Consider the following 25,980-nt stretch of genomic DNA (forward strand, 5'->3'; position numbering starts at 1 on the left):
CGCTGACTTGCCTATTTTGTTCAGTTCCTACCTGCAGCTACCTGGCGCTGGCGCCATTGTTTGGTTACCTGGGTGATCGATACAACAGGAAGATTCTGATGGGTGTCGGAATAGTCATATGGAGCACTGCGATGCTGGCAGGATCATTCGTTACTGTATGCTGATATATTTTTATTTCTTAATCTTCTTGTCAATGTTGGAGCTCAAGAATGAAAGATTTCTTGGTCAGCTCTTCTGTAATGTTACATGCTTGTGCTTACTGTCTGTGTCTAGGCTGGTTTTCATTACAGTTGCTAATTACACATACAATATGGTGTTTATTGCCATATTGTGTTTCCATAAAATCGACAAGAGATGGGTAACTGCATTTTACAGTAGTGCTTATTTATTCCAAACAAGCAATCTGGAAGGACCCATTGTCAAAATAACAGCAATGCTTCCCGATAGGATCATGCTGAATTCACCAATAAAATAATCCCAGTCACTGGCAGCAGTCTCTAGATGTGATAATGGGAGAATCAGCCAACCATCTCTGTTCTGGTTAGAAACAGTAGTAACACAAAATCAGTAGCCCAAAGTGGTCATTTGTCCCTGGGATGTTGTAGAATAGAATATACTGACTGCACTTGGAGTTAAGGTATATTTCTCCTCTTTTATTCTGGCAATGCAAGCGTCAATCTTAAACCAATCTTTCATTATCCATTCAAGAGAAGATGGCATTGGCCCTGTCCCCATGTTTTGGGATGTTCATAACTCTATTTGATAAAGAATAATAAGTTAAATAGGATGTGATGAAGTTTAGACTTAGGAATGATGTTGACCTCCTCCTACCCTTGTCCTTCTAATGGCGTCCATCTTGAGTTTGGAGAGTGCTTTGAAGTAACTCTTTCCTCAGTTTGATCTATCAAGATACTTGAAAAACCTTGGAACCAAAACTAGAATGGCACATACCAATTTTTACGGCTCAGAGCTTAAAAATACTCACCAGATAATGACAATTTGTACAAAAATTTGATGCATTGTATTGGTGTTCATTGAAAGCATACGACTCTCTTGACATTGGGCCTCATGGATTGGATTGCTTCTGATGCAAGAACTCAAAGGAGAACGAATGGTGTACAACCCCTGTAACTGCTGGTTGAGTTCTCAGCAACACTCTGAATTTGGAAATGTCATTGATTCTCCACTCCAGCTCACTATTTTTTAAAACTTGCTTTTTTCCTCAGGGCTTTTGGTTGCTAAATTTGTGCTTGGCATTTGTTGGGGTAGGGCAAGCCAGCTTTGCCACAATTGCACCAACTGTTATTGCAGACCTTTTCGTGGATGCCAAAAGGACATGGGCACTCTGTGCCTTCTACACTGCGATTCCAATAGGAAGGTATGTGAATTCCTTCCATGCTTTCAAACACTGATAACAAAGAGGTGGGTAGGAATTAAGCGCATGTGCTTCCTCCAGCTCCCACCCCCACCACTTCTCACCCCAATTGCTGCCCGTTTTGACTGGGACCACCAAATCATTCTCTATATACCACTGCTGCCTTATTTGTCTGGCACGGGGGCAGAGGTGGGGTGGGTGGATACTGGTCAAAGCTGGCCAGTCGCCTGCACTCTTAACTGGACCATGGTCCAGGGTAAGTTTCTTCTCTTGAAGGGTGGCATCCTCTATCCTTGCCAGCTATGCAGGCCATATCACTGAAGCCTCAGACAGAGTTTTGGTGTATAGGGGAGCTCAAGGTTAAGATCAGATCAGCCATGATCTTATTGGAAGGGGGAAGAGGCTCAGTGACATATGGACAACTGCTTCCCTCTTATGTGGCTTGTAGCCCAACCACCACTGCCAGCTCAACATTAACTCAACAGCTATCTTCCCCTACCCTATCTGATAACCCGTAACAATCCCAGTCAATTAATCTCCCTCCAACCCACTATTCCCAGTCACCATATTCCTATCCCCATTCAGCACCTTTTCACTTTGGCTTCCTAATTCCTTTCACTTCCCCTTCCAGTAGCTGACATTCATACAATCACACCACCACCATACTACCTTAAATCTATTCCTGCCCTTATCCCACTCCACCACTGTCACCCACAAACACGACTCCTCATCAATCACTCAGTTATCCTCCACCAACTGCCCGACTCTATTTCTGCTTCTTATCAGATCACCAGCACTTCTTTCATTGCCCCTTCCATATAGGCCACTGGCTTCAGGACTAGTCATTGCCCCAACCTGCCCTTTACACCCAAACTCAGCTTTAAACCTTCATTCCAACCCTATCCCATCCCATCTCACACCCAAGCTATAACTTCAACCTAACCTCTAATCTGCTGCCACCCCCCCACATGTTACTTGACAAATGCAAGGCAGCTTTAATCCTTTGATGCTTCTGATGCAGTCATATCTTTAGGGTTTTCCAAACCAACAGCATCTTAACTCCAATTGAACTCTATTTCCATTTATAACCATCAATTCCATGTAATGTACAAGAAAGGTCAGATCAGCCTTAGCACAGAAGCACAATTCAGATTCTTGGATGGTATCAGTTGCATGGGAAAACTGATGGCCCATTTATCCTCTGATCTTCTGTGTGCCTGATACCAGATCAAGTCTTACACAATTTTTAGCCTCTTACTGGGGAAGAAGTGTGGCTGGTTTCCAATGTTTTATCTTCAGAAGTCTTTATCTTCAGCAGAGTGTCCCTTGGTTAATAACTTGGACAGTCTTTTTTCCTGTGGATGCAAATGTCTCACAGGATGTCAATCCATTGTTTCAGTAAATAAAAACTAGTGATACGTTATAGTCTACTTTGAACACTTTCTCTATTTCAACAGAAGTCAATGTTTGACAATTTTAAACAAATGGAGAAGTGCGCTTATGGTTTAAAGTGTTTACCACAGCTTATCATGGCTGTTCAGTCAGTCACCATGTCTGAAATATTAGCCAAACTTGCGACATCCAAGAGTATGTATCCTTTAGGCCCTAGCATTTTGCATCCACATGAAAAGTAAGTTACATTTTTAATTTTTTTCTGAAGAGTCCACAATAAAAATCTGTTCCATCCTTGAACAGCCTCCATGGTAGGTGACTTTGTGGTTAGTGAGGGTAAAAGGGACATTTACTCAGGCTCCCATCACTAATGGATGAGCATATTAATTACAATCTGGATGCCTGTTAATCACCATAAAATAGAAACTGATTTATGTTAATTCCAGTGCTTTGAAAATGGAGCAACATGAAACACTGGTGGAACTCAACTGATCCAGCAGCATCTATGGAGGGAAATAAACAGTTGATGTTTCCTATCAAGACCTTCATCTTAATTTCCCTCCATAGATGCTGCCTGATTTTCTTAGCTCCTCCAGCACATCTTGTGTTGCTCTAGATTCCAGTATTTGCATTCTATTTTATCTTCTCTTTGATGCTGGACATATCTTCGGAGTGGCAAAGGTTAATGTCATCAAATTGTGAGTTAGTCAAGGTTCTGAAACACATTTGCTGTTTGCATGATTGGAAGATTAGAGAAATTGAATACAACATATTTGTTCTATTACAGTGGCCTTGGTTACATCCTTGGGTCTAGTATGCTGAAGCTGACAGATGACTGGCACTGGGGATTGAGGGTAAGACTAGTTTGTGTGCAATTTCATGCTTACTGTTGTATTTCATTTGCTTCAGGAATTTCTACACCGTGTCTCCCATTGTGATATCACAACATTTTCTCTGCACAAGAGAGAAATTTTAAAGCCCAATCCACACTCTTTTCACAAAGGGTGTCTGTCAGGGAGGAAGGGGAAGTTGATGTGCATTGATTGGGTGTAAAATGCCCCTTTGTGAATTGTCAGCCAGTAATACAAGTATTTTGATTGAAGTTAAATAAAATAGAAAACAGGAGAGTTGTAAAATTAATCTGAAATTTCCTATTAGAAACTATTTGACTCAAGACAAATTGATTTTCAGCGAGGCTGAATGTTGCTGATTTCTCTTGTAATTGACCCCTATACCATTGCACTGCACCGAACATCATCTATATCATCAGATAATAAAGAAACCCTCCTGCTACATGATCTGCTTACTAAATCTTGCAGATAGCCCTCATGTAGGTGATGAGAAGAAACCTTTCATACCTTGCCAACAGATGCATAGAACATTAATACTCGGTCTTAACCAATTGAATGATCCAGTGCTCACACAATCAGCACAGTATAAACATCATGTTCCATCTTGGGCAGAGAATTTGAGACAGATTCTTGTAATGCTTTAGTGGAATTTCAGAGATTTAGGGAACTATCTTCCCCTTGAGTATAAGCATAAATACTGTTGTTAGTGTTTGATTAACATTTAAATCAGTAGTGTGCTCTGTTTGCTTGCTTCCTGCAGGTCACTCCATGTATTGGTGCTCTTAACTTATTGCTCCTTGCCTTCCTGATGCCAAACCCTCATCGAGGAGCATCAGAAAATCTCACAGAGGCCCTGAACTCCAGAACCTCCTGGTATCAGGACCTCAAATACCTGATGACAAAGTAGGTTCCTGGTGTCAAGCTTATCTCTTTTCACTTTGTCCAGGGAGCAGTGGCGGTGGTGAACGATTACAAACTCAGACCCAGCTGCTGCTAATGTGTGGTCAGATTTCATCGAAGTCCGTTTGCCTTGAATGTGTTCTCAGGTTATAAACCCAGAATCAGAGAACCTTGCAAAGAATGTAATCCAGTTTTGATCTTGACTTCCAATTGTATGGAGTTTGCACTTTCTCCCTGAGATCATGAAAGCTTCCTCCGTGTGCTCCGATATCCTCTCACATCCCCAAAACGTGCAGGTTAATTAGACGCTGTAAGTTATCCCAAGTGTGAAGTTGAGTGGCAGAGTGTAGGGTAGATGATGGGAAGGTGGGAAGAATAAAGCGGGTTAGAATAGAACTAGTGTCAATGATCGGCATGGACCTGTTTGGCCAAATGGTCTGTTACCCTGCTGCATCTCTCTATGGCTAGCTCATTCTATCACTCTAGATCTTCCAGTGCTCACCTTTCCTCATTCAATCTATCTCATCTTATCCCACTCTCCCTGCCCTTAATCAATCCAAGTCAAGTGCTTAATATGGTAACAGCTCTTCTGAAATCTGCTACAAGTTTAAGGAATGTGAGTCTGCCATATTCTCTGCTTTCTGTGAAGACATTTGCTAAAATTGCCTTTAACTTTTCCGATTATCTGGAATGTATCATTTTAGCCTCACTCGTGGAGATCATTTTTAACTGATTATAAACATGACTACCTCTTTTATGTCATAGCTCGCTGCTCCAATAAAAATGTTTCCCAAGCATTTGCTTGTAATTATAACCTTTCACATGTGACAACATCCCTTTTTCTCATTGCTTACATCTCCACCCTGTAATTCAGAACTTCAAATGCTGCCCCCAGTTAAGATCATAGATGATGAGAACAGCCTCCTTGCACAGGTATTTACAGAAATGTTGCCATGCAATCAAGGAACATCTGTGGAAAGTGACATCTCAGTTAATATTTTTTCAGAAGATCAGAATGAGATGTTTTTCTTATTCCTATTCCCATTCTGATGTGGTGATCCATGACCTCCTCTTGTGCCAAGATGAGGCCATCCTTGGGACGGAGGAGCAACACCTTTTATTCAGTCTGGGTAGCCTTCCACCTGATGGCATGAATATTAATTTTAATTTCTTCTCCCGGTAACAAAAAACTTACCCGCACCCCCCCCCCCCCACTTTCCTCTATTCCCCACTCTGACCTTTTACCTCTTCTTAGCTGCCTATTACTTCCCCTGGGTCCCCTCCTCTTTCCTTTTCTCCTATTGTCCACTCTGCTCTCCTATCAGATTCTTTCTTCTCCAGCTTTTGACTTTTCCCATGCACCTGGCTTCACCTATCACCTCAGGAATTGATCAGGGACCTTGGGCAAGAGGCCTGAATGTGGTCACCAGGGAAGAGGCTCCTACCTCAGTCCTCACCATCCATGACCTCTCTGTCGACAATGATGGCCTACCAAGCCTCTCACACCTGAGACATGTGACATTTGACCACACGGAATGCTCTCTCCGAGGATGTCAAGGTCACGGTGATTCTGAATTTACTCACTCCCAGCTCGTTCCAAACAGCCACAACAGATCGCCGTTTTGTCTCTCAGTTTGCTACAGTTTCAAGAAAGTCCCCCATGCACAAAAATCACCAGCTCAGGCATTGTCATTTGCTTTGCTTCCAGTCAGGAACAGGTGGCATCGCAAGCTTCCCACCACCTCAGCTGCTCATGTTTGTGTCACGTTTATTTTTGTAGATGAAGCAAAACCAGGAGGCAGTGAAGAATCTTATCGTAGATCACAGGGGGATCCTGATCAGTTAGAAAGTGGGCCGAGGAGTGGCAAATGGATTTCAGTAGTTAAATGTGAGGTGATGTATTTTGGGAAGTCAAACCAGTGTAGGACTTATTACTGTGAATGGCAGGGCACTAAGAGGTTTAATAGAATAGAGGAACCGAGGTGCATAGTTTGCTGAAACCAAGGTGGTGAAAAAGATGTTTAGCCTGCTGGCCTTCATGAATCAGGTCATTGAGTGTAGGAGATGGGACATATTGTTACAGTTGTGTATGTTGTTGGTGAGGCAGCTCTTAGAGTACTTTGTACAGCATAGCTCACCCTCTTATAGGAAAGATGCGGTTAAACTGGAAAGAGTGCAGAAAAGATTTGAGGATGTTTCCAGGTCTAGAGAACCTCAGTTATGGGTAGAGGTTGGTCAGGCTAGGTCTTTATTCCCTGGAGCATAGGAAAATTATAGAAAAGTTTAAAACTACAGGAGGCATAAGGACGATGGTAATAGTCTTTTCCCAAAACTAGAGGATATAGGTTTAGGATGAGAGGGGAAAGATGTAAAAGGGAGCTGAGTGGTAACTCCTTCTCACAGAGGGTGGTGAGCATATGGAACGAGCTGCCAGAGGAAGTGGATGAGTCGGGTACAGTGGTTTCATTTATCAAGGTATGTGGAAGAATGGGGCTGAGGAGGATATTGGCCAAATGCCGAAAATTACGACCAGCTGGGTGTGCCCCATGGGGTTTGTATCCATGCTGTACTGGTATATGGCTCTATCCCAGCCCTTTCCATGAACAAGGGGGGTTACAATCCCCTCAGTGCGCAGGTTGATGACTTTTTCAGTGTGTTGTTTCTGGGAAACACACAGAAATCCCTCGTGGGCCAGCCTGACCAAACATTCTGCAGCTACTGATTCCAGGGGGTAAATCCTGGGTGTCTGTCACCCCTGTGCCAGCTGAACACGGGCACAGCGTGAGCCATGAGTGTTGGATATCACAGGTGAGACTGTGCACTGCAGTGCGAAGTGAGGGACGCTCAGCAGAAGCAGCTAAATGATGTGGATGGAGTCTCTATTCTCAATGACCGTGCAAGCTGCAGAAAGCAGTCGACGCTGGAAGAAGGGCAACAGGGTGAGAGACAGGTGGCACAGACTGAAGGGGAATGAGAGGGAGAAGATGACCCCTGTGGATGTTCCTCCTCTGATCCATAGCCATACCTCCCAGTTGAGTGGTGGAGGGAATCTGTACAGCAGGGTTCAGGAGAAAGAGAACAGTAAGTGGTGAGACGTATGGGCAGAGATTAGATGACGATGGTTTATCGTCTTTGCAGTTTAGAGGAATATAAGAAGGAGTCAGGAAGAATTGAATAAACTGTCTGGTCTCAAACAGACAAGTCAACTTAGGCCAGTGTGCCACCAGGCCTCATCCCAGGTCTGCCAACTCGCACCGTCAGAAACCTCAGATGTGCCTCTAACAGCAGAATCAGTATGAAGTTTATTATCACTTGCATTTGTTTGGTGGCAGCAGTTCAGTACAAGACATATAAAAAAAACACAGTAAGTCACAAAAAAATAAATAGAAACAAGGAAGAATAGTGAGGTAATATTCATGGACCTTTCAGAAATCTGATAGCAGAGGGGAAGAAACTGTTCCTAAAGCATTGAGTGTGAATACTTCTTCCCTGGTGGTAGTGATGAGAAGATGGCATGTCCCACATGGTGAGGATCATTAGTGATGGATGCCACGTTCATCCATTGTGTCGGTGATGGAGCTGGCTGAGTCTCTTTGATTCTTTGCATTGGAACGTCCATGTCAGGTGATGATGCAACCAGTCAGAATGCTCTGCATGCACTGCACACCTGCAGAATTTGCAGCAGTGTTTGATGACATATCAAATCTCAAATTTTTTCATGGTTGCATTCGTGCATGGGGTCCAGGATGGATCCTTTGAGATGTTGCCAGCTGGGCCTTGGAGCTGCTCACCCTCTCCACTGCTGACCGCTCTATGAGAGTGTTCTCCCAGCTCCCACAGTCGATTCCTTGGTCTTGGTGATGTTGAATGTGAGGTTGTTCCTGTGACACCATTCAATTAGCCAATCTGTCTCACTCCTGTATGTGAGATTCTTCCAACAACAGTGCTGACATTGACAAATTTATAAAAGATGTTTGCGCTGCACTTAGCCACACAGTCATGAGTGTAGAGATGAGCAGACCAGTGGGCTAAGCACTCACCTTTGAGGGACCTGTGTTGACTATCACAAAGAGGTGATGTTATTACTGATCTGCACTGACTGTAATCTCCCAATGAGGAAGTCAAGGATCAAGATAACACCATGAAACTTTCCAAAATAGGCTGAAATATTTAATCATGTTGACAACGGGACTGTTGTGGTACTGGCCTTCAGAATTCGTTGTAGTGCTGCAGAGCTACGGGGAGAGTCCGGTGACAGAATAGGAGGCATCTGGCCTCAGCTTACTCTCCCCTTCTGCCTTTCAATTTGAATGCCCGCAAGTCTGAGGCATTGAGCTTAGAGCTGGAGATTCCTTGTGAAACTGTGTGCACTTTTTTTCTGTCTCTGCTGTTTTTTTTAAGATACTCTACAGACCTTGGCTGTGACATTTCCTACAAGTGGTTGTAACGTGCTTTAGGACTGGAGTGGGCATCAGACTAACATCCTTCTGGCTCAAGGTTGGACTGTGACCACTGTTTGACCTATGGGCCTTCTCCACCATTCATTGAGCTCATGGCCAACTTTCATCCTCGATATGCAAACAGGAGGAAATCTGCAGATGCTGGAAATTCAAGCAACACACACAAAATGCTGGTGGAATGCAGCAGGCCAGGCAGCATCTATAGGGAGAAATACAGTCGATGCTTTGGGCCAAGACCCTTCGTCAGGACTAACTGAAAGAAAAGATAGTGAGAGATTTGAAAGTGGGAGGAGGAGGGGGAAATCCGAAATGATAGGAGAAAACAGGATGTGGGGCGGGGGGGGGGGGGGTGAAGCTACAAGCTGCAAAGTTGATTGCCAAAAGGGACACAAAGCTGGAGAAGGGAGAGGATCATGGGACGGGAGGCCTAGAGAGAAAGAACGGGGGAGGGGAGCACCAGAGGGAGATGGAGAGCAGGCAAAGAGTGATTGTGAGAGGGGCAGAGAGAGAGAAAAAGAAAGAGAAAAAAAGGGGGAAATAATAAATAAATGAATGAATAAATAAATAAGGGAGGGGGTAAGAAGGGGAAGAGGGGCATTAACGGAAGTTAGAGAAATCAATATTCATGCCATCAGGTTAGAGGCTACCCAGACAGAATATAAGGTGTTTTTCCTTCAATCTGAGTTTGGCTTTATTTTGACAGTAGAGGAGGCCATGAATAGACATATCAGAATGAGAATGGGACGTGGAATCCCCCTCCCACTTTCAAATCTCTTACTATCTCTTCTTTCAATTAGTCCTGACGAAGGGTCTCGGCCTGAAATATCAACTGTACTTCTCCCTATAGATGCTGCCTGGCCTGCTGTGTTCCACCAGCATTTTGTGTGTGTTGCTTCATCCTCAATACCATTTTCTTGCACTTATCCCATGTCCCTCAATTCCTTATTATCCAGAAATCCCCTTTATGAACAAAGCCAACAAATGAGCCTCCATGGCCTTTGGGGTAGAGAATTAAATGCATATTCAGAGAAACAAATGTAAAATTGCTGTTTGCTACAAAGATAGTAATTTCAAAACCAGCAGACAGTATGAGTATGTACCGCAAACTTGGTTTCCACTGGGGAGGTTGGAATATGGCTCAACATTGCCACACCATGGACAGAGTGGGGAACTGCCAAATTATTTGCCTTCGTGAAACTATTGGTTGTTCCTGAAATACAACACCAGGAATGCTAGCTGTCATTTGGCACACCACTCAAGTAACTGGTCTTCATCTGTCATGTGCCTGTAGAGGACATCACAGAAGAGCTTAGTCCTGGATAGGAAAGTAGTTGACTGGTGTTCTTCCCTATCCCTAACCTAACCAAAGACATTGAGACCAACTGGTGCAATCTGTTTGGTCAGTTTCTGACCTCATGGGCACAGCACTGAGAGGAAACCCAGGAAGGATAGTTGAAGGCTGCTGCTGAAACCAAGCAGGACTCCTTTAAAGGAAGGTGATTCTCGGATTTTGCTTGAGATATGCTGTATGTCGAGGCAACAACTACCTGGGAGGGACAGGTTTCTGTGTCACATTATCAGGTCAGTAGAACATCCCCAAAAGGTGACCTTTACCCCATGCCCTCAGTACATCGTTCTATCCAGGCCATCCCCCAGCCCTGCAGCTGAGTTAGCCATTGGTCTGGAAAATGAGCAAATCGATAAGAATCAGTTCCTCAATGCCAATAACTCTGGCATTTGCCTTCCCTGCCATCTCTGTTCCAAGCAACTCTTTTGCTTCATTCCCTGAATGCAGCATCACAGTACTGGACAAGCTGTGGTAAGACCATAAGACCACATATAAGACATAGGCCAATCACAAACAAGAGAAAATCTGCAGATGCTGGAAATCCAAGCAGCGCGCACACACACTCACACCACATGCTGGAGGAACTCAGCAGGCTAGGTGGCATCTATGGAAAAGAGTAAGTTATCGATGTTTTGGGCCGAGACTCTTCATCAGGGTCCAACCCGAGTCCTGCTAAAGGTTCTTGGCCCAAAATGTTGACTGTACTCTTTTCCAGAGATGCTGCCTGGCCTGCTGAGTGCCTCCAGCATTTTGTGTGTGCTGATAAGACAGGCCATTTGGCCGTTGAGTCTGCACCACGATTCCATCATGGCTGATTTATTTTCCCTCTCAAGCCCATTCTCCTGTCTTCTCCCTGTAACCTTTGATGCTCTGACTAATCAAGAGCCTATCAAGCTCTACTTTAAATAAACCCAATAAGTAGGCCTTCAGAGCCATCCATAGCAATGAATTCCACACGTTCACCACCCTCTAACTAAAGAAATTCCTTCTCATTCCTGTTCTAAATGGACATCCCCTTATTCTGAGGCTATGCCCTTTTGTCCTAGACTCCCCACCATAGGAAACATCCTATCCACATCCATTCTCTCTAGGCCTTCCTATGGGAAACAGAGAAATGGCAGAAGAATTTAATGAGTACTTTAGATTTGTTTTCACTAAGGAAGACACAAGCAATCTCCCAGATGTATGGATGGGCCAAGGACATAGGGTAACAGAGGAAATGAAACAGATTGACATTAAGAAGGAAACGGTGATGAGAAGACTGATGGAACTGAAGGCTGACAAATCCCCAGGTCCAGATGGTCTGCATCCTAGGGTACTAAAGGAGTAGGCCATGGAAATTGCGGATATATTGGTAATCATTTTCCAATGTTCCTTAGATTCAGGATCAGTTCCTGAGGATTGGAGAATGGCTAATGTTATCCCACTTTTTAAGAAAGGAGGGAGGGAGAAAACAGAACTATCGACCTATCAGCCTGACATCGGTGGTGGGGAAGATGCTAGAGTCCATTATTAAGGATAAAATAGTGGCATATCTAGATAGCAGTGTTAGGATTGGGCCGAGCCAGCATGGATTTACCAAGGGTAAATCATGCTTGACTAATCTGTTGGAGTTTTTCGAGGATGTAACCAGGAAGTTAGACGGGGGAGATCCAGTGGATGTAGTGTACCTCGATTTTCAGAAGGCATTTGATAAGGTCCCACATAGGAGATTGGTGGGTAAAATCAAAGCTCAGGGCATCGGGGGGAAGACATTGACATGGATAGAAAACTGGTTGGCAGATAGAAGGCAAAGGGTAGCGGTGAATGGGGGTGTTTCTCGGAATGGCAGGTGGTGACTAGTGGGGTGCCACAGGGCTTGGCATTGGGACCACAGCTGTTTACAATTTATGTCAATGATTTAGATGAAGGCATTGAGAATAACATTAGCAAATTTGCTGATGATACTAAGCTGGGTGGCAGTGTGACATGTGATGAGGATGTTAGGAGAATTCAGGGTGACTTGGATAGACTGGGTGAGTGGGCAGATATTTGGCAGATGACGTTTAATGTGAATAAGTGTGAGGTTATCCACTTTGGGAGTAAGAACAGGAAGGCAGATTATTATCTGAATGGTGTAGAGTTAGGTAAGGGAGAAATACAAAGAGGTCTAGGAGTCCTTGTTCATCAGTCACTGAAGGTGAATGAGCAAGTGCAGCAGGCAGTGAAGAAGGCTAATGGAATGTTGGCCTTTATTACAAAGGAAATTGAGTACAAGAGCAAGGAAATCCTCTTGCATTTGTACAGAGCCCTGGTGAGACCACACCTGGAATATTGTGTACAGTTTTGGTCTCCAGGGTTAAGGAAGGACATCCTGACTGTAGAGGAAGTGCAGCGTAGATTCACAAGGTTAATTCCTGGGATGTCTGGACTGTCTTACGCAGAGAGGTTAGAGAGACTGGGCTTGTACACGCTGGAATTAAGGAGATTGAGAGGGGATCTGATTGAAACATATAAGATTATTAAGGGATTGGACAAGATAGAGGCAGGAAATATGTTCCAGATGCTGGGAGAGTCCAGTACCAGAGGGCATGGTTTGAGACTAAGGGGTAGGTCATTTAGGACAGAGTTAAGGAAAAACTTCTTCTCCCAGAGAGTTGTGGGGGTCTGGAATGCACTGCCTGGGAAGGTAGTGAAGGCCAATTCTCAAGATGCTTTCAAGAAGGAGCTAGATAGGTATCTTATGGATAAGGGAATCAAGGGATATGGGAACAAGGCAGGAACTGGGTATTGATAGTAGATGATCAGCCATGATCTCAAAATGGCAGTGCAGGCTCGTAGGGCTGAATGGTCTACTTCTGCACCTATTGTCTATTGTCTGTTGTCTATAATCGATAGGTTTCAATGAGACACCTCCTCATTCTTTTCAACTCCAGTGAGTACAGTCCCAGAGCCATCAAACACTCCTGAAACAGTAATCCTTTAATTCCTGGGATAATTTTCGTTAACTCTTGGACTCTCTCCAATGCCAGCACATCTTTTCTTAGATAAGAGGCCCAAAACTGCTCATAATACTCCAAATGTGGTCTGACCAAAGCCTTATAAAGCCTTGGCATCCCATTCTTTCTCTTACATTCTAGTCCACTTGAAATGAATTCTAGCATTATATTTACCTTCCTTAGCACTGACTCAACCGGCAAGTTAACCTTTAGGGAATCCTGCACAAGGACTCTCAAGTCATTTTGCACCTGTGATTCTTGAATTTTCTCCCTGCTTGGAAAATAGTCTATGCCTTTATTCTTTCTACCTACATGAATAACCATACGCTGCCTCACACTATATTGGATCTGCCACTTCTTTGCCCCCTCTCCCAATCTGTCTAACTCCTTCTGCATACTCCCTGCATCCTCAGCTCAACCTTTCCCTTCACCTATCTTCATATCATCTGCAAACTTAGCCAGGAATTCATCAATTCCATCAGCCAAGCCACTGACCTCTGATATAAAAAGAAGCAGTTGCAATACCATCCCCTGAGGCCCACCATTATTCACTGGCGGCCAACCAAAATAAGTCCCTTAATTCCCACTCTTTGCCTCTTGCCAGTCAGCCAATCTTCTACCTATGCTTGTATCTTTCCTGTGATAACATTGACTCTTACCTTGTCAAACCTTCTGAAAATCCAAATAAGCAACATCCACTGACTCCTTTATCTATCCTGCCTGTTACTTTCTCAAAGAATTTCAACAGATTTGTCAGACAAGATTTCCCCTCAAGGAAACCTTGCTGACTTTGGCCTGTGTTATCATGTGCCTCCGAGTACCCCGAAACCTCACCCTTAATAATGGACTCCAACATCTTCTCAACCACTGAAGTCAGGCTAACTGGCCTATAATTTCCTTTCTTCTGCCTCCCTCCCTTCATAAAGAGTGGAGTGCCATTTGCAATCTTCCAGACCACTGGAACTGTTCTAGAAAACCATCATTACTCATGCTTCCACAATCTCTTCAGCTACTTTGGTCTGAACCCTGGGGTGTAGTCCATCTTGGCTTATCTTTAGACCTTTCAGTTTCCCAAGCACCTTCTCCTTAGTAACTTCTGCCCCTTGACACTCACCAATTTCTGGCATACTGCTAGTGTCTTCCATGATGAAGAATGACAAAAAAATACTCATTTCATTCATCTACCATTTCTTTATTCCCCTATTACTACCTCTCCAGTGTCATTTCCCAGCGGTCCAATATCCACTCTTGCCTCTCTTTTACCCTTTACATATCTGAAAAAAAAACTATTGGTATCCAATATTATTGGGCAGCTTACCTTCATATTTAATCTTGTTTCTTCTGTTTCTTGCCTTCTGTTAGATTTTAAAAGCTTCCCAATCCTCTAACTTCCCAATACGTTTTGCTATATTTTATGCTTTTATGGTGTCTTTGACTTGTCAGTCACAGTTGCCTCACCCTCCCTTTAGAATACTCCTTCATCTTTGGGATGTATCTATCCTGTGTGTTTCGATTTGAGCCCAGAAACTCAAGCTATTGCTGTTCTGCCTACATCCCTGCTAGTGTCCCCCTCTTTAGCTCCTCCCTCTCAAAGTGCAGTGTGAATTATGATCACTGCCTCCTTAGGATCCTTTTACCTTAAGCTCTCTAATCAAATCTGGTTCATTAAACAATATCCATTTCAGATTCCACTACAGCTGGTGAGGTGGGGAGGTAGAGACCTGGTTGGGGGGGGGGGGGGTGGTGGTGGTGGGAGGCAGAGAGAGATAAGCAATGGCAGGAGAGCGAGAGAGACAGACAGGAGCAAGGCTATCAGTAGGAGTCAAAAAGGGCCAGTGGCTGAGTCAATAAGAGGGGCAGTTGCAAAACGAGAGATTAATACACACACACACACACACACACACCCTCAAAATCAAGAGCAAGTTGCTTCCACTTCTGTGGGTTGAGGTGCCTACTGAAGGCAGTGTGGGATCTGCAGATGGCTCAGGTGTTTATGATTTGGTGCATTCCTGTTTATGGGAGCTCCCAATACAAGGACCAGAGGTTTTCACTGCTATCCTGAATGTCAGGTCCTGTACCAGATTCCCCAAAAATTAATGTTATACTTACTCAAGAACGTGCTGTGCACCCCCTTACAGCAGTGGTAGAATTCCAGATTGGTGTGAGATGACAAGGCGGTAGATGGCAGCCCTAAACTTCGGGGTGTGTCCTTTGAGCGGTCCAGGCACTGGAAGGAGTCACAAACAGTAATGACCACCGGGAAGCTCTTCTGATCAGCCACATTCAGGCAGCGGAAGCTCTTGTATGTTTGCAAAGGCCTGGGTTTTTAAATGACATAAGAGCATCTGAGCAGAATGGCGCTGTAGTGGTCAGCAGGTGGCGGAGCTGGCTCACCGGTCTGGACCCTGGGATTGATGCTGACCTCTTGTGTTCTCTGCACTGAGTTACATATTGTCCCTGTGACCATATGGTGCTCCAGCTTCCTCCCACGGCCCAGAGCTGTGATGTTTATTCATCACTGCAAACTGTTCCTTGTATTGGAACAAGGATTTACAAGGATGTTGTCTGGATTGGGGAGCATGCCTTATGAAAACAAGTTGAGAGAATTCGGCCTTTTTTCCTTGGAGTGACGGAGGATGAGAGGTGACCTGATAGAGGTAAATAAGATGATGAGAGGCATTGATCATGTGGATAGTCAGAGGCTTTTCCCCAAGGCTGAAATGGTTGCCACAAGAGGACACAGGTTTAAGGTGCTAGGAAGTAGGTACAGAGGAGATGTCAGGGGTAAGTTTTTTACTCAGAGAGTGGTGAGTGCGTAGAATGGGCTGCTGGCAACGGTGGTGGAGGTGGATACGATAGGGTCTTTTAAGAGACTTTTGGATAGGTACATGGAGCTTAGAAAAATAGCGGGCTATGGGTAGGCCTATTAATTTCTAAGGTAGGGACATGTTCGGCACAGCATCGTGGGCCGAAGGTCCTGTCTTGTGCTGTAGGCTTTCTGTGTTCTATTGGAGAATCGTAGGACAAGGACTGGAGAATGGCAGGACAAGTGCGGGAGAATGGTAGAATGATTGGGAAAAGTTGATGCAAGGGAGAGAAGATAAATTCATGAAAAAGTTTTAGTGTAGAATTGTTGGACCTGGTCTTGTTAATGGGACAAGCTCGATGGTCCAAAAAATCTCCCATGTCCCCTGAACATATGAATAAGAATGGTGAGAAAAGATAGTATAGTGTTCATCATTCCAGTGAGACCTCATATTGGCCAGTGTAGAGCTCCAGACACTAAACTGCGTGGTGTAGTGATCAACAACACACAAAATGTTTGAGGAACTCAGGCATTTACGGAGGGAATTGGACAGTTGATGTATCAGGACGTGATCCTTCATCGGTCCAGATGAAAGGTTTTGGCCTAAAACATCGACTGTTTTTTCTCTCCACAGATGCTGACTGATCTGTTTTGTTTCTCCAGCATTTTGCAGGTCGATCCAAATTCCACCATCTGTAGTCTCTTGTGCCCATGGTGTCCTTAGTCATGTGGCTGATACTGGGAAAAGGGTTCAGGGGCAGATGGAAAGTGGCTCAAATCAGGAACCCAAATATGGGATAGGCCCAATTTCACAAAAGGTGTTAAGTAGTTCAATGTCCTTTGGGTAAAATTAATTTTTAACTATTTAGCATATAGAAGCACATTGAACAATCTTTCTGTTTCTAGCATCTAAAAGGTGACACTCTATTCCAACCTATAACTGCAGAGGGCACAAGTCAGCATCTTTTCTGCTCAGGGAATTTAATCCGTACTGCTTCCTCCTTCACTGAAGTTCTGATGCCACTTTGCATGTCCTGTGAATGTTGAGTGGGACCATTCCCAGCTCTGGGCAGTCACTGCTTCAGTCTCAGGGTGAGCAGAATGTGTTAACCTCACTGAAGACCTGCTCTGCGTTGAAGGAGCACTAGGAGCAGCAAGGACACAGAACATTTGTGAATTCAAATCAGATTTATTACCACTGACGTACATCATGAAATTCCAAACAAGAAGAAATCTGCAGATACTGGAAATCTGACCAACACACACAAAATGCTGGAGGAACTCAGCAGACCAGGCAGCATCTACGGAAAAAAGTACAGTCGACGTTTTGGGCCAAGACCCTTCAGCGTGACTGGAGAAAAAAAGTTGTGAGCAGAGTTAAAAGGTGGGGGGAGGGGAAACACAAGGTGATAGGTGAAACTGGGAGGGGGAAGAATGAAGTAAAGAGCAGGGAAGTTGCTTGGTGAGAGAGATACAAGGCTGGAGAAAGGGGGAGTCTGATAGAAGAGCACAGAAGGCCATGGAAGAAGAAGGACGAGGAGCACCAGAGGGAGGCGATGGGCAGGCAAAGAGATGAGCTGAGTGAGGGAAAGGGGATGGGAATGCTGAAGGAGGGGGGATCAGGGGCATTACCAGAAGTTTGAGAAATCAATGTCCACATCATCAGGTTGGAAGCTACCCGGACAAAATAGAAGGTGTTGTTTCTCCAACCTGAGCGTGGCCTCATCACAACAGTAGAGGAGACCATGAATAGACATAGCAGAATAGGAATGGGAAGTGGATTAAAATGGGTGGACGCTGGGAGATTTGCTATTTCTGGTGTACGGAGTGTAGGTGCTCAGCGAAGTGGTCTCTCGATCTACGTTGGGTCTCACCAATATACAGGAAGCCACCGGGAGCATCGAACACAGTGTATGACCCCAACAGACTCACAGGTGAAGTGTCACCACACCTGGAAGGACTGTTTTGGGCTCTGAATGGTAGTGAGGGAGGAGGTGTTGGGGAAGGTGAAGCACTTGTTCCGCTTGCAAGGTTAAGTGCCAGGAGGAGAATGGGGGGAGGGATGAATGGACAAGGGAGTCGCACATGGAGCAATCCCTGTGGAAATCAGGAATTGTGGGGTAGGGAAAGATGTGCTTGGTGGTGAGATCCAGTTGGAGATGGCAGAGTTTGTTGTTTTGTAGCAGTGAGTGAGGGAGTGAATGAGGCCTCATTGATCAGGGTTGACCATGGATGTTGCATCCTAGCTGTCTAGATACACAAGCCAGGGCAGTACAACATGGAGAGCATGCTGTTGCCCATGTATCAAGCTCTCCCCTCCACACATCTGATGAACCCATGGGAATGGCAGAGACCGATACAGTTTAGCACCAGCAGCATCGTAGGAGTTGCCAGTAGAACTGCCTTAGGGACACCAGTTATGGATTTTTCTCTTGGGGTTTACTCCCAAAGCCTTCCCCATGAGCAGTTATTGCCACAGAAAAAGCAGAGGTTTGAGATCAGAGCTCTCTTTCTCTTAGGCTAAGAAGCTAAGTCACACGTGGTCAGGAGCTGGACATGTGGTCAGAGGTTATTTGAAGCACACGCCATTGGGAGCACTTTAATAGGTAGTGGGAGCTTGTCCCCTTTACCACCCCTGGCTGTGACAATCTGCAGCAGCAGCATGGTGCAATTCATAAATAATAGCTGCTGGTTGCAATAGGAGATAAATAAAAAATAAATGGTGCAAAAAGAGAGCAGAATAGTGAGGTAGAGGTAATGTTCATGGGTTTGTGGCTGGGAGGACACAGAGTAACTTGTCTGAGAGCCACTGCGTCACTGCTCCGGTGACGTGGATTCAATCCTAACTTCTGGAATTTGCATGTCCTCCCTGTGATTGTGTGGGTTTTTCCTGGGTGCTCTAATTTCCTCCCAAAGATGTGATAATTGGCAGATTAGTTGGTTGCAGTAATTTGCCTTTCATGGTGAAGTATGGGGGTTGTTGAATCTGTGGAATGCTCTGCCAGAGACTGCAGTGGAGGCCAAGCTCATGCATATGTTTAAGGTGGAAGTTCATTTCCTGATTGTTTGGGGCAACAAAGGATATGGCGAGAAGGCAGGTGTGTAGGCTCGAGTGGGATCCGGGATCAGCCCTGAAGGAATGGTGGAGCAGAGTCGATGGGCTGAATGGCCTAATTCTGCCCCCATGTCTTATGGGCTTCTGGTTGATGGGAATGTGGGGAGAACAAAGAAAGAGGACTAGTGTAGGATTGGTATAAGTGATGGTCAGCACAGGCTCAGAGGCTGCAAGGGCCTGTTTTCATGTCGTATCTCTATGACTCCGCAACTCAGTCCAATGCTGGTAGAAGTGCCCTCTGCACAGTTCCTATGGAAGTAAAGCCCTGCCTTCACCAATCACACTCTCCTTCATTTTGTGTGACACTGTATGCTAAATGGGAAGGATTCAGAAGCAAGCTAGCGATTCAAAGCTGGGCACCTGTGAGGTGTTGTGGACTAGCGACAGCAGCAGGAATGTTCACTGTCCCACTCTGCATTCACTCAACTGTTCCAGTCAGGGGTAGAGGGTAACACAGGACCAGACACGGCAAAAATAACACAGGACAGAGCAGAGCCTAAGTGAAGTAACATCTGACAGATCAGATCAGAGCTCTGCAGTCCTGCCATGTCTCATTGTGAATGTTGCTGAATAGTTAAACTTCCCAACAGAAGGAGGAGGTGGCTCCAAGAACCTCCCCCCCACCCCCCTCAGTGTCAGGAACTGCATAGCAATGCACAAGGTAGGGGTGACCATTGGTGGCCACTTTCAGCCAGACACGCTGTCCCTTAATGATGGTCTAACTTCTTCCTGAGATTCCCCCCATCACAGACACCTGTCTTCAGACAGGTCAATTCACTCCACATAGAAAGCACAGGATATAGCAAATGCTAGGGGACCCGACAGCTTTCTAGCAGCAGCCCTGAAGACCTACAGAACCAGCTGCCATCTAGCTCTGTCCAAATGAAGAGTCAACCTGAAACTGACTCCACGCAGATGCTGCCTGACACCCACTGAGTTCTTCCAGCATCTTGGTTGTTGCTGCAGGCTCCAGCATCTGCAATAACTTGTATCTGCCCCAATTAGCAAGTTGTCCCAGGACAGTTACTGCCCAAATCTATCATGTTTACGAAAAGGAGAACTTGCCACTGCGTCAGTGTATTATTAATCATCTGCAAAGTGATGGAACAGTCACCACAGTGCCGGTGGGAGCACACGCAGTACCCTGGCACTTAATTGGCATTGCCAGTAGATGTATGCACGCGCTACAAGAGTGCTGCTTGAACTGTGCACATTTCTCTCTAAGGCCTGGTTGCTGTGAAGCCTGTTGTTGGCAATGGCATGACCTGTTAACAGATCAGTAGTAAAGTGTGCAATCCTGACACAGTACCCGAATGAACATGACTGATCTTCCACTGTACGGAGATTGCACAGGTACTGAGGTCCGTAGTGGACAGCCTGCTTATCTGTAATGGCTCACACCTGTCTGTGGAAGCCCAGTCCTCATCTACTGACCTCTGTCTCCCCTGTGGCGAGTGGTGATCGAGGCCACTCGCGGATCTGCACTTTCCTGCCAGCAAGTGTACGACGGGTGCTTGCTGACTCCATATTGATGTGGGACACGTGGATGGTTTATATGTTTCTCAGGTGGAATATGCATCTCAACCAGGCCCACTGAATCCTTGTCTTGGCTTCCAGCTGGAGTTTCATGTTGTCGACCCTTGGTTTTGCCACTGTGGCCTTCACGTCTGGTGTGCTGGGGTTCTGGGGACCAGTCTTCCTGGAACGTGTGAACCGAGTGTCATCCTCAACAGAAAATTCAGTCTACTGTAAAGACAGGTATGGCCGTTCCTTTCCATACATTATACATAATTAGACAGTTTAATTAGAATTTTACTGTCCTCTGCTGGAGAAACTCAGCAGGTCAAGCAGCAGGATTGCTGGCGTTTGAGTCAAAATCTTCCATCAGGACCCCAAATATCAACAATTCTCTTCCTCCCACAGATGCTGCTCAACCTGCTGAGCTCTTCCAGTAGATATTTGTTGCTTCAGGCTCCAGCATCTTCAGCCTTCTGTGTCAACTGTTTATTAAACACTGTTGGTTCATCAATGTCGCAGTGAAGGTGAAAACTTGTGATAATTCAGTCCAGCATTACATGGCTCCTGTCTCTTAACTGATATCTCTTTGAGGACCTAACCTGGTCCTAATGTGTGTTTGGAGCTATAAAAGAAGCAAGGCAGCGGCATTATTTCATTAGGAGTTTGAGATTTGTTTGTCACCTAAAACACTGGCTGCATCAATGCCTGGTATGGGGAGGGGAGCTACTGAACAGGCTCAAAGTAAGCTGCAGAGAGTTGTAAAATCAGTCACCTCCATCATGGGACACTAATCTCCGTGGTATCAAAGATATCTTCAGGGAGTGTTGCCTCAAAAATGTCATGTCCATCATTACGCAGGACATGCCCTCTTCTCATTGTACAGAAGTCTGAAGGCACATATTCAGCAATTCAGGAGCAGCTTCTTCCCCTCTGCCATTCGATTCCTAAATGGACATGGAACTCATGAACACTACTTCACTAAATTCTTATTTCTGCTTTTGCACTACTTATTTAATTTAACTATTATATATATATATCTAAAATAGATATATTTACTGTAATTCATTGCTTTTTTCTTTATTATCATGTATTACATAATACTGCTACTGCAAAGTGAATAAATTTCCTGACATGTGCTGGTGATATTGAACCTGCTTCTGATTCCTCTTTAGCAGGTTACTCAGCGATTCAGAGGAAAAGCCACAACTTTTTCAGGGCGATTAACTTACCACAATCTGGAGATTAGTGACCAACCCACTGACCGCTCTTTTTTTACTGATACATTACTCCAAAGGTTGTTGCCTTCCTGATACTGCTGCACGGGGCCTGAACAGCTAAGGACCAGGCCCTTTGGCCTACAACGTTTGTGCTGACTGTGATGCCAAGCTAGCTAATCCCGTTTGCCGGCTCATGGTCATATTCCTCCATTCCCTGCCTTTTCATGTGCCTGTCTGTCTAAGTGTCTCTCAAATGTTGCCATTCTATCTGTTTCCTGAGTAATATCTGAGTCAGAAACAGAAACCGGCTTTTCCAATCCAACTGGTCCATGCTGACCACAGCACCTTGCCTGCTAGGCCCAGTTGTCTTCATTCATCCCATAAACCTCCAAAGTACTCCCCTCCATACACCTATCCAAAGACCACTCAAATGTTGCCTGCCTCAGCCGATTCATCTGGCCACTCTTTCAAGTACCTTCCTCTCTCTCTCTCCCTAGGTGAAAAAACATGCAGTCCTTTGAATTTGACCTGGAGAGTAAGTTATTAGGGAGCCCATGATTACGCAAAATGATGGCTGTCTGTGGTTGACACTCATGGCTTGGCTACTTTGCCAGCAGGTTCATGGGGGTTATTAGAGGTGGGGTAAAGATGTGGCCTTTCAGCTGGTGCAGCACCATGACACCGTGGTATTCCATAGCTGTTAGATTCAATGTAGGAACCAGGGGCTGCCCTCTTGCTGATACTTGCCCCGGTCTTCACTAACTTCTTTAGAGACTCGTCAGACAGGCCCTTTGGCTCAATGAGTCCCTGCCCTGAATAAATCATGCTATTGTACTGCCTCAAACCCTTCCACTGGCAGCACCTTCAGGCCCCTTTTAAACTTTTCCTTTAACCCTGAATCTATGCGCCCCCCCCCCCCAGTTTTGGACTTCCCTGTCTGGGAAAGAGACTGTTACCACCTACCTTATCTATGTCTCTCACAATTTTAATCATTTTTATAGGGTCTTCCATATTTTCCCATGTTCCAAGGAATAATAATGCAACCTGGCAATCAGGCCCTCCTGGCCATATCTTTGTAAATCTTTTCTGCACCCTTTCCAGTTTAACAATGTCTTTCCTAAAAGAGGGAGACCAAAATTGTACACCATACTCCAAGTGCAGCACCAATGATTTACATAACTGCAATGTAATGTCCGAACAACTACACTCATTGCCATGACTTTTTCACCACCCTGTCTGGCTGTGACGCCACTTTCAATGAGCCACTGTATGCCCATGGACACCCAGATCTCTCTGACCCACTACACATCCTACTACCCTATTGTTCATAGTACAAATCCTACGTTGGTTTGACTTTCCAAAATGCATCCACTGACACTTAACTGTATTGAAATTCATTTGCCACTCCTCTCCTCTCTTTCAGTGTCAAGAAGACCTCCCAGTTTTTCTCAGTTACAAACTTGCTGACAAAGCCTTATGCAGTTGCATCCAGTCATCCATTTGCCACTTCTTGCCCACTTCCCCAAATGATGAAGATCCCCCTCCAAACTATAATAACTTTTTAAAAAACTCATTCTATTAACAAAGTGTTGTTAACAACACCTAATTTCATGCTACCTGCACATTTACTGATCAAGTCTTGTGCATTCACATCAAAATCATAAATATCAATGATTTAGGTCACATCACCAACCCCTGCGGCACACCACTAGTCACCAGTTTCCATTCCAAAAATGAACCTTCAACCACCATTTCTGCTTCTGAGTCATTTTGATTCCACCTTGCTGGCTCTCCTTGGATTCCATGGGACCCAACCTTCCAGACCAATCTACCATGCGGGACTTCCTCAAAGTCCAAATAGACAACATTCACTGCCTTACCCTCAACTACAATTTTGGCTACATCTTCAAAAAGATTCATCAACCACAACTTTTCACACACAAAGCCATGTTGACTTCTCTAAATTAGACTTTTTTTTTGTCCAAATGCTGATCTTCAGAATTTCTTACAGTAACTTCCCCACTACTGATGTCAGGTTGACTGGCTTATAGTTCCTTGGTTTGTCCTTGCTCTTGCTACCTTTCTTAAAGAATGGAACAATAGAAGCCACCTTCCAGTATTTGGGAACTTCGCCAGTAGCTAATGATGCAGAAACAAGGGTCTCTGCAATTTCTTCTCTAGCCTCCCACAAAGCCCAAGGATTTACCTCGGAGATTTATCCACATAATATGTTTAAGACTGAAAATGTCTCCACACTTGTAATAGGAGTTTCCTCAAAAACATCTTCACTAACTTCTTTTACTTCTTGAGCAACATGAAGTAAATACCAAAGCTAGTGTGTTTTAAATCCCACCCATCTCCTGCAGCTTGAGACATAAGCAGTCCTGATGATCTTTAAAAGTTTTATCCAACCTTTTATCCAGTGAGGGTAAGAATAGGATGACTTAGCAGGTGCAGGTAGTGGGGGTTCAGATCTATGGATCATTGGGATCTTTTCCGGAGAAGGTACAATCTGAACAAAAGGGACGGTTACAATTGAACCTGAGGTGTCCAATATCCTTGCTGACAGGTTTGGTAGAGCTGTCAGGGAGGGTTTAAACTAATTGGCAACGGGGATGGGAACTGAAGTGATAGTGCTGAGGATGATGTAAATGGTTTACAAACAAAGACAGTGTGTAATGAGACTCATAGCAATAAGAGGCCAATGATCGGACAAAATTATAGTCACAGGATGAGCTGCATTGTAACAGGTGGATAAAATCAAAAAGGGTGAATGTAGGATTGAAGGTTTTATATTTGAATGTGCGCAGTATACAGAATAAGGTAGATGAACCAGTAGCTCAGTTACAGATGGGGGTGTAGGATGTTGTAGGCATTACTGAATCACAGCTGAAAGATAATTATAGCTTAATGTTCAAGGACACACATTGTATCAAAAGGACAGGCAGGTAGGCAGAGGGGGTGGTGTGGCTTTGTTGATAAAAAATGAAATCAAATCATTAGAAAGAGATGGCAAAGGGTCAGAAGGTGTTGAAACTTTATGGGTAGAGCTAAGGAAATGCAAGGGTAAAAAGACCATGATGGGAGTTATATACAGGCCCGCAAACAGTAGTAAGAGAGTGGTTTACAAATTACAATGGGAGATAGAAAAGGCATGTTAAAAGGGCAATGTTACAATAATACTGGATGATTTCAATATAGTAGACTGGGAAAATCAGGTCGGTGCTGTACCAAAAGGGGGAATTTCTATGATTCCTTCGAGATGGCTTTTTAGAGCAGCTCATGGTTGAGCCCAGTAGGGGACCAGCTATTTTGGATTGGGTGTTATGCAATGAACCTGAATTGATTAAAGAACCCTTAGGGACAAGTGAGCATAATGTGATCAAATTTGCTCTGATCTTGAGAAGGAGAAGCTAAAGTCAGATGCATCAATATTACAATGGAGTAAAGGGAATTGGCCAAAATTGATTGGAAAAGAACTCTGGCAGAGATGAAGGCAGACCAGCAGTGACTAGAATTTCTGGAAGCATTTTGGAAGTCACAGGATATATACTGCACATCCCAAAGAGGAAGGAATATTCTAAGGGCAAGATGACACAACCATGGCTGACAAGAGAAGTCAAAGCCAACGTAATAGCCAAAGAGAGGAAATTTAATAGTTTGGTGGAAGCGCCGGGTGTCAGGGGTCATGAACTCTGTGGAGGTACCATAACTAAAGAGCAGGTTCATGGGAAACTGAAAGGTCTGAAGGTAGATAATTCACTTGGATCAGGTGGTGTACGTACTATGGTTCTGAAAGAGGTGGCTGAAGCAATCATGGAGGCATTTTTAATGATCTTTCAAGAATCACTAGAGTTGTTCAAGATTCTGGAATGTTTCCCAAAGACTGAAAAATTGCAAATGTCACTCCACTCTTCAAGAAGGGAGAGAGGCAGGAAAGGCCAGTTAGTCTGACCTCAGTGGTTAGGAAGATGTTGGAGTGAATTGTTAAGGATGTGGTTTTTGGGGTACTAGGAGGCA

At 44.6% G+C, this 25,980-nt stretch overlaps 1 protein-coding gene across 5 annotated transcripts in view; it reads left to right on the forward strand.

The window, feature by feature from the left end:
- LOC132395842 (protein spinster homolog 1-like) overlaps nt 1–25,980 on the forward strand; it is a 209,040-nt gene that overhangs the window by 51,785 nt on the left and 131,275 nt on the right. For all 5 annotated transcript variants that reach the window (XM_059972954.1, XM_059972950.1, XM_059972952.1 and 2 more), the window contains 5 exons: nt 25–155; nt 1,227–1,378; nt 3,555–3,621; nt 4,379–4,521; nt 20,843–20,983. In XM_059972954.1, coding sequence (XP_059828937.1) covers nt 25–155; nt 1,227–1,378; nt 3,555–3,621; nt 4,379–4,521; nt 20,843–20,983 — 634 coding nt within the window. The remainder of the gene's footprint in view (nt 1–24; nt 156–1,226; nt 1,379–3,554; nt 3,622–4,378; nt 4,522–20,842; nt 20,984–25,980) is intronic.

The sequence above is a fragment of the Hypanus sabinus genome, chromosome 6, assembly GCF_030144855.1.
Source record: "Hypanus sabinus isolate sHypSab1 chromosome 6, sHypSab1.hap1, whole genome shotgun sequence".
NCBI lineage: Eukaryota > Metazoa > Chordata > Chondrichthyes > Myliobatiformes > Dasyatidae > Hypanus > Hypanus sabinus.